General features: G+C 52.5%; 1 protein-coding gene across 10 annotated transcripts in view; it reads left to right on the top strand.

Moving 5' to 3' along the window:
* Nucleotides 1-17,586, top strand: part of RGS3 (regulator of G protein signaling 3) — a 131,604-nt gene that overhangs the window by 37,975 nt on the left and 76,043 nt on the right. For 8 of the 10 annotated variants that reach the window (XM_067040935.1, XM_067040933.1, XM_067040936.1 and 5 more), the window contains 7 exons: nucleotides 690-771; nucleotides 1,528-1,633; nucleotides 2,413-2,764; nucleotides 3,654-3,693; nucleotides 8,939-9,135; nucleotides 11,925-12,008; nucleotides 17,324-17,435. In XM_067040935.1, the coding sequence (XP_066897036.1) occupies nucleotides 690-771; nucleotides 1,528-1,633; nucleotides 2,413-2,764; nucleotides 3,654-3,693; nucleotides 8,939-9,135; nucleotides 11,925-12,008; nucleotides 17,324-17,435 (973 nt within the window). Of the gene's footprint in view, nucleotides 1-689; nucleotides 772-1,527; nucleotides 1,634-1,668; nucleotides 1,730-2,412; nucleotides 2,765-3,653; nucleotides 3,694-8,938; nucleotides 9,136-11,924; nucleotides 12,009-17,323; nucleotides 17,436-17,586 lie in introns of those variants that run through there. The other 2 variants (XM_067040939.1, XM_067040940.1) reach the window with 2 other exon arrangements.

Below are 17,586 nucleotides of genomic sequence, written 5' to 3'. Positions count from 1 at the left end.
TGCCATGCACACAGGCTGCAGCTGGCACAGTGAGGTCATTGGCTAGTTCAGGTTCAGCCAGGAAGCCTATCTGTGCCCTCACTTGCCCCCTCACCTGGGAGCCCTCACTGATACCTTGAGACCCTGGCGGTGGACGGCCCTGAGAACCCTAGCACGTGTCCCCTGCCCCTTGGCCTGAGGTGGTGAGTGTCTGCATCCCTGTCTTCCCTCCCCTGTGCTCTGGGAGGGCAGCCAACAGGCCAGCTTTGTCTCTGGGCCCTCAGCGTGGGGCCAGCCTTGGGCCGATGCTCCATGAACCCCTGGGGAAAGGAGGAAGGGACCGAGCAGGCAGTGGGGTCACAGGTGAGGCGGAGACGTGCAGTGCAGTGGGCCCTTGGGTAAAGGGCTAGGCCACATGTCTTCCAGGGCTGAGGAAGGCGAGATTCACCCTTCCAAGGCTCTGTCTGGGCCCTTCCACGTGGGCCTGGCTTACCTCCTGAGCTCCCAGCCTTCCTGCTTGGCCCACAACCCAGTACTCAAGATGCCTGGGCCAAGATAGGGACAGCGAGGGGCCAGCCAGCCTCCTTCTTGGCTCCAGCAACCTCGGAGAGGAAGGTGGCTCTGGGGTGGGGACTGTGTTCTTCACGACCTTGGAGCAGAGACAGCAGCCTCATGGCTTCTGGGAGTAACTGGGCAGGGCTGTGTCCTAGATTACCATCCCGAGGGGGAAGGACGGCTTCGGCTTCACCATCTGCTGCGACTCTCCGGTCCGAGTCCAGGCCGTGGATTCTGGTGAGTGAGTGTCTCGGGTGATGCCAGCCCGAGGCTTTGCAAACAAGATGTTGGAACTGAAATGGGAGCCCTAAATGGAGCAAAGTGTCCTGGTTTTTGAAAAGGAAAAGAATAATATTTTTAAATGACCATAGATGAAAGTGAGGTCTATGAAAATACACCTACTCTCTCTTTTTTTTTTTAAATCAAAATGAAAATAGATTTTTATATTTTGTTTCCCAGTCATTTCAAACAGGAACTAAACCTATATTTTCAGTAATGGCTGCATGGGAAAATTAGAGTCATTTATGAACTCGATTTGGAACCAGTATTTTATATCCTATTCCAGCCTGATTAGCACTTAAAAATAGTCATTCCCTCCCTATTTTTCACAAAGAAAAGACTTCTAGTCACCGAGTGAGCATCCAAAGTGGAGAAGCTGGGACATGGTGAGCTGAGTGCTCCCATTTGCCTGTGAGCCTGGCAGCAAGGAAGGGTTCTCAAGGGCTGGGAGGCCCTGCGGAGGGAGAGGGGCCTGGCAGGGAGGTGGAGAGAGGTCAGCCAGTCCTGGGTATGCGGGCAGGGAGGAAGTGAGGGCAAAGGGGAGCCTCCCTTCAAGGTCCCCGAGAGCCTCCGAGGTTGGCCCCTCATTCACAGATGAAGAAACAGAGGGGAGCGGTCCTTGTCCAGGGTCACTGTGGAAACAAAGGACCCCGGGGCTTTTGAGGGGGTTGCGGGCTTTAGGAGCCCTTGAGTGGCTTTTCTCTGTCCCTGCAGGGGGCCCGGCAGAGCGGGCAGGGCTGCAGCAGCTGGACACGGTGCTGCAGCTGAACGAGAGGCCCGTGGAGCACTGGAAATGCGTGGAGCTGGCACACGAGATCCGGTGACAGGGGCGGCGGGCAGCCTGGGGCCTTGGGCTGAGGCGCACCTCCCCTCCCCAGACCTGGGCACACGCCTCGCCCGTCCCTCCTTCCCAGCTGTGAGCAATTCACTTTGCTCCTTGGGGGATCAGTTTCTTGGCCTGAAATTGGAAGGTTCAGGTTCTGAGCAATTTTGGATCCCAGAGCAGACGGCGGGGAAGAAGCTCTCAAATAGACCCTGTGGTTCGTGGTGCAGCTCCAGGGGGTCGCTCTCTACTTTAGCTCATTAGTTCTGCTACCTCAGAGCTAAGCCCTTAGTTTCCTAAGGATGCGTAGGTGTTGTGAACATTTTCAATTGCACAATTAAACAGTTATTCTTTAAATTTTGGGGTCCCCTAAATTTCGACCCTCTGGGTTAAAGCCCTCGTGGCCCATTTTAGGTTTGCTTCTAGAAGGACCGGATGAGGGGTTGTACACAGGCCGTGGCTTGCTGGCTCCTCCTTGATAATACTTTGTGTCCGGGAGGCATATCACTAGTTGAGTTTGGTCTTTTTTCTTGTTTACTTGGCCTTGGCCTCAGTGTCCTTCCCAGCCTCTGCCAGTCAACTAGAGTCGACCTAAGAGACCCCTTTGCTGTCTCTACTGTAGATGGCCTCTGCATCCCCTCCTGCTCTGGCACTGGGAATTCCCTGCCCTCTTCCCCTCTCTTCCTCTCTGCCCCCGCAGGCCCCCACCGTGGCTGACTTTGGTCTCCCCCAGACTCAACTTCCCTTTGTGACTCCCCGCCTCCTCCAACTTCCAGGAGCTGCTCCAGCGAGATCATCCTGCTCGTGTGGCGCATGGTCCCCCAGGTCAAGCCGGGGCCAGATGGCGGGGTCCTGCGGCGGGCGTCCTGCAAGTCGACCCATGACCTCCAGTCGCCCCCCAACAAGCGGGAGAAGAACTGCACCCACGGGGCCCAGGCACGGCCAGAGCAGCGCCACAGCTGTCACCTGGTGTGTGACAGCTCGGATGGGCTGCTGCTCGGTGGCTGGGAGCGCTACACTGAGGTGACCAAGCGTGGGGGCCAGCACACCCTGCCTGCACTGTCCCGTGCCACTGCCCCCGCCGACCCCAACTACATCATCCTGGCCCCGCTGAACCCTGGGAGCCAGGTATGGACAGCTGGTTCAGGGGAGGTGAAGGGCATGGGTCCCTGAGTGAGGCCAGGGAGATGGGAAGGCTCAGAATTGTGTTGTGAGGAGCCTGCCAGGGGCTTGGAGTGGGGAGCAGGGAAGTGGGCTAGGTGTTAGCTCCAGCCTCTGTAGGGCTGTCCTGGGCAGAGACAGCAGGTGGGTCTTTGTGGCCTCAGGGCACAGATCCAGGACCAGGGGAGGTCACACGGTGGAAGATTTCACCCCAAAAGAAGGAAGAACTTTCTGCCAGTGTGCACTTTTCTGCAGCGGAATGGGCTGCGTGGTAGGCAGCGAGCCCGTCATAGGAGCTGTAAGATGGCCTAATGGGATGTTGGCGTGTGTCCCCCAAAATATCGGTCCCAGGAGATACTCTGGGAAGAAAGTCTCCTGAGGTCAAATGAGTTTGAGAAACACCTTATACTCTCTTCCTCTTCTGGGAGATTCCCAATGCATATTAGCCTATTTGAGGCTCTGAGGGTACCTGCAGTGAAGAAGGTGGTTTACCCTTGTTTAACCGAGCATTTCTCAAACTCCCCTGACGGTGCACCCTTTGCGCCAGAGTCGTTAGCCTCCCAAGTGCCAGTGTTTCACAGAAGACACTTTGGAACAAGCCGCTGTCAAGGAAGTTGGGGACTTGGCCCAGGGGTTAGACTTGACGACAGCTAAAGCCTCGTTCAACTCGAACATTCTGGAGGATTCTAGATTCTGTGATCCCTCCAGGCCCCCCTCTCAGCTCGTTAGTGGGACTGCTGTTTTGCCCTCGTGCCCTGAGGTGCTCCCCTCCTATCCCCAGGCCAGGGCTGAGCAGCCTGCCTGGTGGTCTGCCCCGTTCCTGGGGCTGAGGTAGTTCTCTGTCTTTCCCTCGCAGCTGCTGCGGCCTGTGTACCAGGAGGATGCCATCCCCGAAGGTGAGTCTCTCCTCTGCTGCTGTGCCCTCTGAGCCCTGGAGAGATGGTGAGGTTAGCCATCTGTTGGGAGGCCTTCCCAATTTTGACACAGACTCTGTCTCCTCTTGGGACCTTTTTCTCCCTCACTGAACCAGTGTCTTTCTTCCTTGGAGCCTGAACTGAGGAGAAAGAGGGGGCATCTTCCCAGAGCAGTCTAACAGATGGTGTTCAGGACTCAGGCATTCAGCTGAGATTCAACCAACGTTACTGAGCAACCAATATACATAAGGTGCTGTAGGCGCTGTGGTCACAGGCCAGCTCGGGAGGGAGGCACGGAATTTGGAGCTGGGAGGTTCCAAATTGGAGTTGTGTGAGTTTGAGCAACTCGTGTCCCCTCACTAGCCTCAGTTTCTTTATCTATAAAACAGGGCTGATAATTCCCACTTCAGAGGGTTGTTGGGAGGACTGAAGGAGATAATGGTTTTGAGTAGCAGCCTGTTTACTGAGTGATGTTACACAGAAGTTAGCTGTCTTTGAAGTGCACAGATGTCTCTGCTGTTTGAAGGGACTTTTCTCCTTTGTCCTTCAAATCCTGGCCTTATTTTTTAAGGGCCAGGGAGAGAAGCTGGGCTCAAAACCAGTTCCTTCTCCCAGGAAAACTGAGGTATCAGTGTTGCTGCTGGATTTGGCTGGGCATTCCTTTAGGCCCTCTCTGCGCTGGCCTGAGTCTAGCTGGCTGGAGTCCAGATGGTATCTGGAAGGTTGAGACTAGCCTTGCGGTGGTCCATGGTACTGACCTTGGATATGCTTGAGCCCTTCCTTCAGAGCCCACAGAATGCCCTTTGACCTCCTTCTTTGTGAATGGCCTTTTCCCAACCACTTGCAGACTTGCTTCCTTGCTGTCCCCCTCTGTCAGTAGCATGAAGACGATGCTTGCTTAGAGCAGGTGCCCTTTGGAGGGAAAAGGGCTCCCATCAGGCTCAGAGTTGCGGATGGAAGCCATCTTTATTCTCTCCAGGCTGGGGCATTTGGGTGTTAGGGCTTGGTCTGTTGGAAATGAATCTGTGTTCCTTCCGGAGAAAAGTCTGACGGTGATTCAACGCTGAGTTTTAAAAAGGCTTTTAGTTGCCGCATCAGGTTAGAGTGGAGATGTCACTGCTAAATGGTGACCCCATTAAGGGCAGGGCCTAGGCCTGTTCACCTCCGTGTGTCTGATGCTGGTCCCAGGGTCTGACAGACAGCAGGTACTCAACGGAATTTTATTTGAGTGACTGACTGAAGGGGAGTGACTCTGGTTGCCTCCAAGGTTTGCAGACCGCTCATGGGGGAAGGGAGCTGGAGAGGAGTGTGGGTTGAGACAGGCTGGTGTGGTTCCTTCTCGGCCGAGAGATGCTTCTTGGGGTCCTCCCAACTCGTGTCCACATTTTGGTTCCCCTCTGAGAATACAGTACTTAGTAAACCAAGAAGGGCAGAGTCACAGAGGCTGTGGGAGAGGGACAAGCAAGGAAATGATGCTGCTCTTAATAACAGTGGTAACTTTTGAACGCATTATATTAAGAACTTGACCTGACTTCATTTATTCTTCACGCTGATAATTATTTTGGTATCCAAGGACATCTTTGCTCTTCACCGGGGATCAAATATTCCTAGCCCCTGGTCCGCGGGTTCAGAGGAAGGGGTGGAATTCAGGGTACAGATCTTCCGTTAAACGCACTCAGGGCTCTCCAGAGGCTAAAGCTGTCGCCAGGGTGCCGACTTCTGTCTCCTCCTCTGGCTGCGCTGCTCGGCCTCCTTGCAGGAGGGTGGGTGGGTTGAACCAACCTGAATAGAATGGGGGCTGGTGCCCTTCTGGGACCTGGGGTGCCTGCCCGCCTGTCGTCGGCGTGTTCTCCAGGGCTGCGGGTGCCCTTGGCATTGTCCCTTGCCCTGTGAAAGCAGCCCAGCCTCAGATTCGCCACAGCCGGTGGGGGGGTGGGGGGGATGGCTGCCAGGGCTCACCTCGGAAGCCGGAGCAAAGCTGAGTAATTACTGTTTGGTCAGTGAAGCAGGTGTTTAAGGGGTGATATGGGGATTTGGACCAGAGGGTGTAAGCGGTAGCAGGTGGGAAGTTAAGGAGTTTGCTTTCACAGAGCTCAGTAGCTGGGTTATAACTTGGACTGTTTTTAAAAAAAGATATTTCAAAAACATCAGTTTTGGAAAATCAAGTCCACTTGCTACACACTATCCAGGGTATGTGGAGATGGGGCACGAGGGCACGCCACATAGGTTGGGTTGATTCCGCTTTGTACCACTTACTGGCCAGATGACCTCGGGCAAGTCCCCCAATCACTCCAGACCTCAGTTGCCTTGTCTATAAAATGGGGCTGCTTCCCACCTGAAGGCAAAGGTGTATGTCAAATGGCTTATTCATGACTCTCTAGGCCCAAGGCAAAGATTCTGTGACAGCCCTATGCAGCTGGGCTAGGGCAGGGAAGAAGTGGATTCCTTTAAAGGTCAGACTGGGGGAGGGCAAAGGCCCAGATTTGGGCATTAGCAAACAGCCCCCTTCGTTAAGTTTGGTCTACTTTGCCTCGCTTGTCAGTCCTGTGTGGTTTTGCCTACTCTGGTCTAGGCTCGGTTGTGTTAAATTAGACTGTCTAGTTCCAGACTGACCCCATGATCCCCGTGCATGGTACAGTTTGTGGCGCAGCAACCCTGTCCTAATGCCAGCCCCGACGGGTGGATTATTCGTTGGCTTGGGTTTATAATCCTCGTGCTCTCACACCCTGGTACCATTCACCAAACCCTTTCCCATCGGGTCTCTCGTGTGTGCCCTCACCTGCCCTGGGGCAGGCAAGGCAGCAGTGTGTATTATCTCTGCTTTGCAGTGGAGAAAACTCTGGCTCAGAGGGGGAAGGAACATGGTCAGGGTTACACAGCCGGTCTCTGAGGAGGCCAGTGCTCAAGTTCAGGTGTCTTGTTCAACTCAAATCCAGTGCAGAGCTTGAGAGCCAGGATGGGTTCTTTCAGCAAAGGGGCCAGTGCCTGGCAGCACAGAGCCCTCTGGAGGCGTACGTCTGGGGCCAGAGCAGATGAGGAGCTGGGTAGGTACTTCCATGCATCTGCCCCCCGCCCCTGTTCTGGACTCACGCTCTTTTCACTCTTCTCTAAGTGACTCCTTGAAGAAACAGAAAGTGTTTTCAGTTATTATGGTTTGAGTGCTGCCCCCAAGATACTGCTGTGATCGGTGGTCACTCGTGTGTGGGGGTTGACTTGTTTTTCTCACCCTCCTCGGTGAGGAGGGGCATGGAGTGGGTAGAGGAAGCAAGTGTAAAACCTTCCGAGCTGAGTTTTTCCCCCGAGGCTGTGGACCACGCGTTGGTGGGGAGCTCCCCTGAGTACTAGCAGGGGTCAGGCCACCTGTTCACCCCCAGGCTGCCAGGACTGGGGGTGGCGGAAGGAGACCTGGGCCTCAGTGGGCTGCCCATGCAGGTCAGGGAGGGCTGATCAGTTTGCCCACCTGACAGGGACCCTCGGAGGGGGCCCAGGTGTGTGCAGAGTCTGAGTGCCCTGGAGTTTGTCTCCTACCTGCTTGTGTCCAAGAATTCCTGACTTTTTAGCTACTCTGTGTTTTGCTCTTCTGCCCGTTGGATGAGACATGAAAAAGATCTGTATGCCACCCCTTGTTCAGTGTGAGGGTGTGTGTCCTGCTGTGTCACCTTATAGAGGGACTCCCTGCAGCTCTCTGCTCTCTTCCCTGGGGGTGATTCATTCTCTTTCTCTCTCTCTTTTCTTTCTTTCTCTCTCTCTCTCTCTCTCTCTCCTCCTTTTCTTTTTTTTTTTTTTGCGGTACGCGGGCCTCTCACTGCTGTGGCCTCTCCCGCTGCGGAGCACAGGCTCCGGACGCACAGGCTCAGCGGCCATGGCTCACGGGCCCAGCCGCTCCGCGGCACGTGGGATCTTCGCGGACCGGGGCACGAACCCGTGTCCCCTGCAGCGGCAGGCGGACTCTCAACCACTGCGCCACCAGGGAAGCCCCCTCCTCCTTTTCTGATGAGAATAATTTGTGAGCTGATAGCCAAGCCGGGGAATACCTCCTGGCTGCGATGAAGCCTAGGATTCCCAGAGTCCCTGGAGTATCTGATTCACTTGCTTTTCCAAGTGGAGAAATCACAACAACGAAACCACAATAAGTTAGCAGCTCGCTTTTATCGCGCACTTATCAAGTCCCAGGCATTATTCTAGGGGCTTTACTTGGAGTGTCTCATTTAACCCTCAGAGCAACCCCACAAGCTTGGTACTATAATTGCAGTGAGGAAACCAAGACTGTGAGGGGGGAAGTGAGTTTCTGGTGGTCACCAAGCTGGGGAGCAGAGGAGTGGGATTTGGGTGCAGCCCTCTGGCTCAGGACTGCTGCCCTTGCCCAGGAACTGGAGCGACAGGTGCCACTCCTTATTCCAGACTGACTCAGTGAGCCAGGCCGCTCCAGCTCCCTTGGCTAGTAGAAGGCAGACCCCCAAACATCCTGAGAAAGCCCACTGTCTCTGCTATCACTGCAGAGACATGACCTCCAGTCCCTCTGTCCCAGGGACCTGGGAGGCAGCGAAACGGGCCAGCAGTGCTGGGTGTGCACAGGGAGCAGTGGGGATGGGGACAAGGGGGAGGACACATGCCCTGCCACCCGGGACGCTCCCTCTGACTGCTTGTTTGATGTGGGACTGTGGGCCCGGTGAGGTCAGATCTTCTGATTTTTCAAATCTGAGAGATTTTCTGGTTTTTTTTTTTTTTTTTTTTTTTTTGGTACACGGGCCTCTCACTGTCTTGGCCTCTCCCGTTGCGGAGCACAGGCTCCGGACGCGCAGGCTCAGCGGCCATGGCTCACGGGCCCAGCCGCTCCGCGGCATGTGGGATCTTCCCGGACCGGGGCACGAACCCGTGTCCCCTGCATCGGCAGGCGGACTCTCAACCACTGCGCCACCAGGGAAGCCCAAGATTTTCTGATTTTTAAATGTACGGGGCCAAACCGATAGGTCAGGAACGCTGCCTTTATCATTGTTGGCGGTTCCCAGCTCTGTCCTTGCCCTGGAGTTGCAGGTTTACACGTTAGTATCTCTCACAGAGTGCTTCTGAGGTCTCCCCGTCTTCTCAGCGCCTTGCTCAGAGCCCCGCACAGCTGCTGTTGTTAATGGCTGTTAATGGACTGAGACTGTGTTCCTGTTTTTGCAGAGGCATGCCTCTGCAGCGAGGGGATAGAAATGCCTCACGGTCCCCCATCTCTGTTCCACAGAATCAGGGAGTCCCAGTAAAGGGAAGTCTTACACGGGCCTGGGGAAGAAGTGTCGGCTGATGAAGACGGTGCAGACCATGAAGGGCCATGGGAACTACCAGAATTGCCCGGTCATGAGGCCGCACGCCCCACACTCAAGCTATGGCACCTACGTCACTCTGGCCCCCAAGGTCCTGGTGTTCCCCATCTTCGTTCAGGTGAGCTGATGGCCGACCCCAGGGACTCCTTCTGGAGGAGGTGAGAAAGAATAGGGTCCTTCACCCTGGGACTCAGAGATGGTACCTTGTTCCAGGACTGAGGACCCCCTTTTGGGAAAGACAAATAGCTTTAGGGGCTCAGGATTCCGGGGGTTATACTTAGGGAGCAGAGGTTTCCAGGAGGAGGAACAGGAGAGTGGGGGCAGGGAAGCTCAGCGACAAGTGGGTTCCCCCTCCCCTCTCCCCCTCCCCTCCCCCTCCCCCTCCCCCTCCCCTTTCTCTGGGGCCATTTTAGACACGCTACAGCTGCTGGTTGTATTGTCACAGGGCCTGTGTGCTGAGGGTTCTGCTTCCTGGCTCCTCCAGTGCTTTGTTGTTCAGAGATGACCAAGGGAGAGAGCCTCGAGGTCTGGCATCTTGTCTGGCCATCAGACATCTTAGCAAACATGTCTGGCCGGTACTAGCTGGTGGCCTGAGATTATTTAGATCTCCCTTCTCCTGCTTTTCTCTTTTTCCTTCTCTTCCTCCACATTTCCAAACCTTTATTTATTCTATCACCCAGCTATAACCAATGTGAGTATTTAGATATCTTTCCTGTGCATATACATATTAAAAAAAAAAACCCAGACAGATCTGATTGTACGTTTTATATCCTGTTGCCTTTTTAAACAAGAATTGCAGCATGAACATTTCCTACATCATTAAATATTCTTTGAGTCTGTGTCTTGTAGCGGTTGGACACTACTATATGGATGTACCATATTTATTTAACCAGTTCTCTATTCTGTCCAGACACTTGTGTTATGTCTACTCTTTTGCTATTGTAAATAACTCTGTGATAAAGATCCTCATGCGTGAATTGCCTCTCGGATTATTTTCCTTGGGGGAGATTCTGAGAAGCGAAATGACTGGGTTATGGGTCATAAACATCTTAAAGGTTCTTTATGCATATTTTGACAAATTGCTTTCCAGAGAGACTCTTAGTTTATCCTCTCATCAGCAACCTAGAGGGGACGTGGCCCCAAGAGCTTCATTTCTGACCATGCCTGCCTTCTCTGGTCTCCCTGGCGTCCCATTCCGGGCCTGTCACTGGCCAGTGGATCTTAGAACTCATACTTTTATTTATTTATTTATTTATTTTTGCGGTACGCGGGCCTCTCACCGTTGTGGCCTCTCCCGTTGCGGAGCACAGGCTCCGGACGCGTAGGCTCAGCGGCCATGGCTCACGGGCCCAGCCGCTCCGCGGCATGTGGGATCCTCCCGGACCGGGACACGAACCCGCGTCCCCTGCATCGGCAGGCGGACTCGCAACCACTGCGCCACCAGGGAAGCCCAGAACTCACACTTTTATAGGACACTCACAACGCAACTCTGGCAGGTGATGCGCCTCTCCCCAGACAACTCCGTGGGCAGGGTCTGCCCTTTGCCGTTCTCTTGGTCTCTTCTGTTTCTCGGGATGTAACCACAAAGGTTTTGGAATCCATGGGACTTATTTTTCATTTTCATTTTAAAATTTATACAAAAAAATTAAAAATTAGTTTTTAAAAGTGATAAAAATCTTTTGACTTGTAAAATATATAAACCAAAAATGGTATAACACTTAAATGCAGAGTTTAACGGGTAATTATAAAGCAGATATCGACTAAGAGAAAGGATTAGACCATTGCCACCGCTCTAGAGGCTGTGTATCTCTCTTCCTGATTATGATGCCCCCTCCCCCCGAGACATACCCACTAGCCTGACTTTATGATAATCATATCCTAGCTTTTCTGTAGTTTTACCACCTATATGTGCTTTCCTAAATGACTTCTTTTTGAATATTGCTTAATGAAACCATATCTCATGTCTTCTTTTGGGCCTTGCTTCTTTTGCCTCATGTTACTTGTAAGATCCATCTCGGTTGTTGTGAGTAGTTGACATTTGTTTCGTTTTCTTTCTTCCAGCACCTTGCTTGGGTCAGGTGCCCACAAGCCATGTTATAAATGTGCATTCACGAGGATAAGCCCTGCTGGGTAGTCCAGAGCTGAGGGAGGTTTCTTCAGGTTGCGCGGGGGCAGGGCTCCATCGTGGGTAGGGGGCAGGGTCATGTGGTGGGGTGAGAGGTTTGGGTGAGACTTGGTCCCTGGGAAGTGACAGCTGAGAAGGACTCAGTGAACTCAAGTGTGTTATGAATGTAGAGCGGGGACTGGCCTGGCCTTGAAGGGGCTCAGGTGACCAAATCTGGCATGAGGCTCTCAGGATACTGCCAGAGGCGTCCTGAGAGCCTGGGCCTGACAGCATGAACAGGACAGATGGGGGCTTGTGGGGGCCGGGAGCGCCCAGGAGCTCGGTGCAGTTGGGGAGCTGGGGCGGGCTCGGGTGGTAGGGTCGGGGGTGGGGAGGATGGCAAAGGCCGACCATGTGGTTGCACTTCCTGCAGCTAGTGTGTGAGGGCTGGTGGGGAAGGTATAGCAGCAGCAGTTCCGCCCAGGATGAGCATCTCTGTCTTTCTGTTTCTGTCTGGGTATGAGTGGGCATGTGGGCTCTTGGGGTGTTGGGACAGGGCTAGTGGTCTTCTGTGGCTGGCTTTGGCAGGCTGCCTCGCCCTCCCCCTCCCCTCCCCTCCCCCTCCCCTCCCCTCCCCTCCCCCTCGCCTCCCCTCCCCTCCCCCTCGCCTCCCCTCCCCTCCCCCTCGCCTCCCCTCCCCCTCCCCCTCCCCTCCCCTCCCTCCCCTCCCCTCCCCTCCCCTCCCCCTGTCCCTCCCCCCCAGTCTCCACCAGGCCTCTTTGAACTGTCCTCTTTGTTTTCAGCCTTTAGATCTCTGTAACCCTGCCCGGACCCTCCTGTTGTCAGAGGAGCTGCTGCTGTACGAGGGGAGAAACAAGGCTGCCGAGGTAAGATGCTCACGTTTCCCGGGTGGGGTTTCTGGTGGGCTTCACTGGCCATCCTCCAAGCCCCTAACTTTCCTCTCTTCCTGATGGTCTCAGAATTGTACAGTTGGGGTAGAAAAGACCAGAAAAGACCACCATGCCCTCTTTACCAAATGGCTACCCAGCTTTTTTTGGTATATTTCCAGTGATAGGGAACTCACCACCTCTCAAAGCGATAGAGTCCATCTTTGATGGTTAGAGAGTTTTCCCAACCCCTAATGACGTTCCACTGTTTACCCCAACTTCCTCTAAGGAGCAGGAGAGATGGCATTTCACCCCAGCTCTGATGAATGACTTTGTGGATGAGAAGATTAAAGCTGTTAGCCAAAGAGAATTTTTAGAAGAGCACCCGTTACCTGCGTTTTTGGGTGTATATTAACCCAAATCCAAAATCCTCTTCTGAGGGATAAGTCTGTGATCTCTCTTTGGGCTCTAGCTCTGCCAACAGAGACCTAGGTGTGTAGGTCACGCTGTTTTTCCTGGGAGGTGGCCCTGGCTTATCTCTAACTGGGGGGATTTCACTCGCCCACACCATCCCCAGAGCTGGTCAGGTTCCGGCTCAGTCTCACGAGTTTAAATCTACTTGGGAACAGAAGTTGGAGCCCTGGGGTCTGACTGGGCTACCTGGGAGCCTTGAAGAGAGGGTAGGGGGCTTGCCTCCAATCAGGCCCTGATTCAGAGCTGGCAGCATGGCTTGGCTGAGTTGAGTGGCAGCTTGGGGTGGTGGAAAGATCAGGAAACTTGGAGGTAGAAGGCATGTAGCCAGCTCTTGCTCTGCTGCTGGTTCACTTACAACTTCTTCCTTCTTCCTCAGTCTTCCTATCGGAACAGTGGGTGTGTGTGTGTGTGTGTGTGTGTTTGAGGCAGCAAGGGCAGGGTCTGAGGTCAGTTGATCTCTAAGGGCCCTTTCAGCCTCAGCATTCCGGGACATTTTGTGTAGTCGTGGCTAAAGCAGGCCGCTTTTGTTTTGTTTGTGAAACAAGCAGACCAGAACTCATATTTTCCAAATGAGCGTTGTCTTTCAGGGGCGCTCCCTGGGGAGACTACAGGATTATTTCTACCACAACTGGCGTTGCTTACCACATTTCTGGACCTCCTCTTCGGGAACTTTCTTAAGAACCTTGGCATAACTTCTGAATTGCCTCTGTGGGAGTAAAACTTCATCTGTTGCGGGGGATCTGGGTTTTAGGAATGAGAAGTCCTTTGGAGCTGTGCTTGGTGAATAAGTGTGTGGTGGAGCTCAGTCAGGTAGCCAAAGATCAGAAACTGAGGTGTGGCTATAAACTCACAAGGCTCAGAAGGAAGCAGTTAGAAATGGCAGCCGCTGTGGAATACATTCATATGTCTCAATTTTCTTCCCCTACTCACTCCCCATTAAGCCTGCAAACCTTGAGCACTTTTTATTTATCCTCACTCTGCAAGTTTTCCATACTTGATCCCAGTTAACTCTTGCAGGTCCCCGAGGAGAGGCACGTTTGTCCCAACTCAGTAGATGAGGAAACTGAGGCTCCAGTGAGATTAACTAGGACCTGAGGGTCTCAAGACTCCTAAAAGATGGAGCCATGATTAGCACTTGGGATCTCTCTGGCTTAGCAGTTCTTTCCAGGATCCCATGCTGGCTCTGGTGTGTTTGTTTAAAAACAAACTAACAAACACAGCTAAAGCCAGAGCCTGATGATAGTGAAAATCTGTCCAAAAGCTCTTTGCCTAGTGGGTCTTTGGAGCCCTAGAACTAAGAGACCCCTTTTGACGGTTGAAAGAAATGATCTGAAGACAAGGAAAAATGATGCATTTCTTTTTCTTGAAATATGATAGGAAGCAAATATGTGGCTCTTAGTAGCCTGTCGTGTTATTCAGGCCAAAAATATAAACCAATTCAAGAGGGGTGTGGAGAAGTTCAGAGACTCGCATCGTGGCTGGGGCCTCAGGAGCCGTGCATTCTAATTGCTTCCCTGTCACTTTCCAGCTGATCGTTCTCCAGCCTCTTCTCGAGTCTGCTGAGGGAGCCCTCCCAGCAGTGGTTCTATTACCAGAGAGCCCTAAATTGTAGAGGGTTCTCCCTGGTGCTCGACAGAAATCTTTGTTCGTGGAATGTTCCCCCTTGGTTTGCTGTCCCTTCTCTTCTCTGGGCATGCTCCATGAGCTGATCCAATCCCACACCGTGAACTGCCCTCATCACACACCCTCCCGGAAGTCACCAACTTGATTCACGTGCCCTGAGATCAAATTAGCGTTTTGGTACAGCCTCATTTCTACATTCAAAGAATGGGTACCGAGCATCTACGATGGAGCCAGGCCCTGTGCTGGAGGTTCCAGGAGTCCTGTGGGGAACAAGACAGACATGCCCTCACTTTACACACTGACTCATTAAGTTTACCCTTGGCTCAGGCACCAAGGCCTTTGCTGCAAAGCCTGCCCTCAGGCAAGACTCCTCCGCGGAAGCTTGGTTAGGACCACGTGGGATTAGTGATAATCCCACGTGGGATTATCCTTCAAGTCGCAAGGATTTCCTAACCAAGAGATTCCTCCACTCTTGAGCCTTTGGGAAAACAGATGTGTCCTTGGAGCAAGTGTGGGGAGGACAGCTGGCGGCCCCCAGGGCCTGCTGTGGGAAGCAGAAGGTAACTGGGCTGTGGAGATGGGCGTCCCTGCACTGCGGGCTGCTGTGGCTCCCGCGGGGAGCAAAGCTCACAGGGTGCTGGTGAGACGGGAGAGGGGCCCACCTGCCCTCCTCTGGCACCCTCACCTCTCTGCCCTGTCTTCCGCTGTGCACCAGCTCTGTCCTTTCCATGACCTGGCTTTTGGGGAAATTCTTCGTTCAGGCCTTAATCACTTCCTGTCTAGACCACATTTTCAGCTCTGGGAATCCGGGCCAGAGCAGCGACCTGGGTGTTTTCTCACCTTGCTTGTGCCTCTTCTCCACTTGCCATCCATCCAGCCCTCTCTGAACCTGGGTTGTTTTTTGAATTTTTAGGCTTCTGGCAGACTGTCTCCTCTGACCCTTCCCCTGCCAGCTTCCCTGTGGGTCCAGAGACCACTTCCAGGTTTCCACTGAGTGGGTCAGGGGAGCCTGAGGGTTTGTTTTGTGCTTGCCTAGTGTAGAGCTTTCTCCTTTCCACTCATTGGATGTTGAGGTCTTCTTCTCAGACAACCAACCCCTAAACTCCTGAACTCTGAGATCATTTTCTTCCCTTCCCTTAACTTCCTGTTTCTGTCTCCTTTGTTCCTCTTCTTTGGTCCCTGCTTGGATTCTTTCACATTCAGGGACAGGACAACTGTAGCCACATTACTACCTCACCATATTGTGAGAGCTTGGGGGTCATCCAGACCTGGGCAATGGTCTCTGGCTGTGTAGCCTTGGACAGGTCACTCAACCTCTCGGTGCTGTAGGGTCCTCACCTATACATGAGGGCAATGATGTTAGTTACAAGTGAGGATCCACTGAGCAGAAAGTAAGTGCTCAATAAATGGAGGCTTCTGTGGGCTATGTTGGGTCAGGACTGTGAAGGGAAGGGGTTTGGAGAGAGTCACTGCCAGGATGCCTTCCAGCCCAGGGTTCAGGAGCCCTTGTGTTTGGTCTCCCGTTAGATAAGCCAGAGCCCCTGAATGCCTCCTGCTCAAGAATGCCCCCTATCGTCTCTGTGGCCCAGATTCCCTCAAACCTCTGTGTGCTGCGTAGTCCTTTGAAAAACACTTATGTATTTTTAAATTATAAAAGTAACAGGTTCTCATTGCAAACTAATGCAAGTTAAACAGAAATGTATAAAGTCAAGTCCCATTCCCCACAGTGAAGACTGTGATGAGTATTTTAGACATTAAAAAATGTATAAATACAGACAGATTTACAGTTTGGTTTTACGAAGTTGGATTATACGCTAGGTAGTTTTTGGACATTGCACTATTTTGATTTATGATGGACAGATTTCCATTTCTGCCCACATAGCTCTACTTTATTCTTTCAATAGTTGCATAAAATTCTACCGCATGAAAGTAGCATAATTTAGTTTATCCATCCTCTCTTAATGGGTGTTTATGTTCTTTTTAAAAATTACAAAAATTTGTAATGCTGAGAACTTCCCTACATGTTCATATTTATATGTCCTTGTAAGTATTTCTATAGGCTAGAGTCACAGAGGTGGAGTTGTTAGGACATCTTTAACAGTCTGACAGCTAAATGTCAACACGTTGGCTTTTTAAACTTCGTCAACAATCCAGCACACACTCACTGTGGCCCTTCGTAGAGCATGCCGACCTTCCAGCAGACTCTTCTTACCCCAGATGAGATGAAACATCAGATTTTGACACCTCAAAGGGAATTCCACATAATTAATAATATTTTGTTTTCTTCAGAGAATCTAAAATAGGGTTTTTGTTGCTTTTGACTAAAGGCCACCACAGGATTTACAAGACTAAGAACAGTGTAATCTTTACTGGCATTAGAGGATCAAGTGGATTTTTTTTTTAGCATAAAAATATGCTGAGCATGCCTGATGGTTTACCTATAATGTCTAAAAATATCTTTCTCCTTTATTTTTGGAACAGCTAGTGCATAAAAGAGATAAAAGTTCTGTGCATGTCTGTGTTGGAGCATAAGTAACTGGCTTTTTCTTGAACTGATTGTGCATGAGCGCAGTTAAAATTATCTACAAGGAATTTGGTAAGAATACTCACATTGCATGATGCTTCAAATTCACTGTCTACACAGACCTTGTGAAAGAAGCCTGTAGGGAGCTGGGCAGGGGCGTTCCCCCCTGTTTGCACAGATGAAAAAAAAACTGAGGCAGAAGGGATTCAGCAGACTTCACCAAGTTTTCACGGCTACTTAGCGGGACAGGTGCCTCGACTTCTGACTCCAAGTCCAGTGCTCTTTCAGCCAGACATTTAGAGGAGAATGCAAGCAAATGTGGCACATCCTGCAGCTCAAGGGTGGCTCCAAGCCAAGGGCACTGGGTTGGAGATTCCAGAGGCGTTTGGTCAGAGAGGTGGGCCTGTGGGGTGTCGTGTTGTTGAGAGGCTGGCAGAGGCCATCTGGCATGGAGGATGAGGATGAGGGCTGATTTTTGTCCTGTTATTTTTTCCTACTGTGAGGAGTAGGCAAAAGGGCAGTCTTGACTGAAGGTCAGGTCTCTGCCCTTGGCTTAGGCCACGCGGAGCATCAATCTGCTCCTGGTTATGCCCGAGATGATGGAGACTCGTTACCTGGACTCCCAGAGGAGGCTGTGGCTTCTGGCCTCTGGGACAGCAGAACAGCGAGCTCTGTTTGCTCTCTCCCTGTGCAGGTGACGCTGTTTGCCTACTCTGACCTGCTGCTCTTCACCAAGGAGGATGAGCCAGGCCGCTGCAACGTCCTGAGGAACCCCCTCTACCTCCAGAGCGTGAAGCTGCAGGAAGGTGAGTGCATGCCCGAGATGCCCTGGACTCCCTCTGCATTCTCCCTGAGCCCTCCTGCTCTGGGCAGCATGGATGGGACGTGTGCCCCTAGGTCTGGTTCTCAGACACTGGCGTTCCAGTCTAGGCTGGCAGGCCCCCGTACACCCTGAGC

This window comes from Kogia breviceps, chromosome 8 (genome assembly GCF_026419965.1).
Source record: "Kogia breviceps isolate mKogBre1 chromosome 8, mKogBre1 haplotype 1, whole genome shotgun sequence".
Lineage (NCBI taxonomy): Eukaryota > Metazoa > Chordata > Mammalia > Artiodactyla > Physeteridae > Kogia > Kogia breviceps.
Note: the sequence above shows the minus strand (reverse complement) of the source record. Positions and strands in the feature narration are given on the sequence as shown.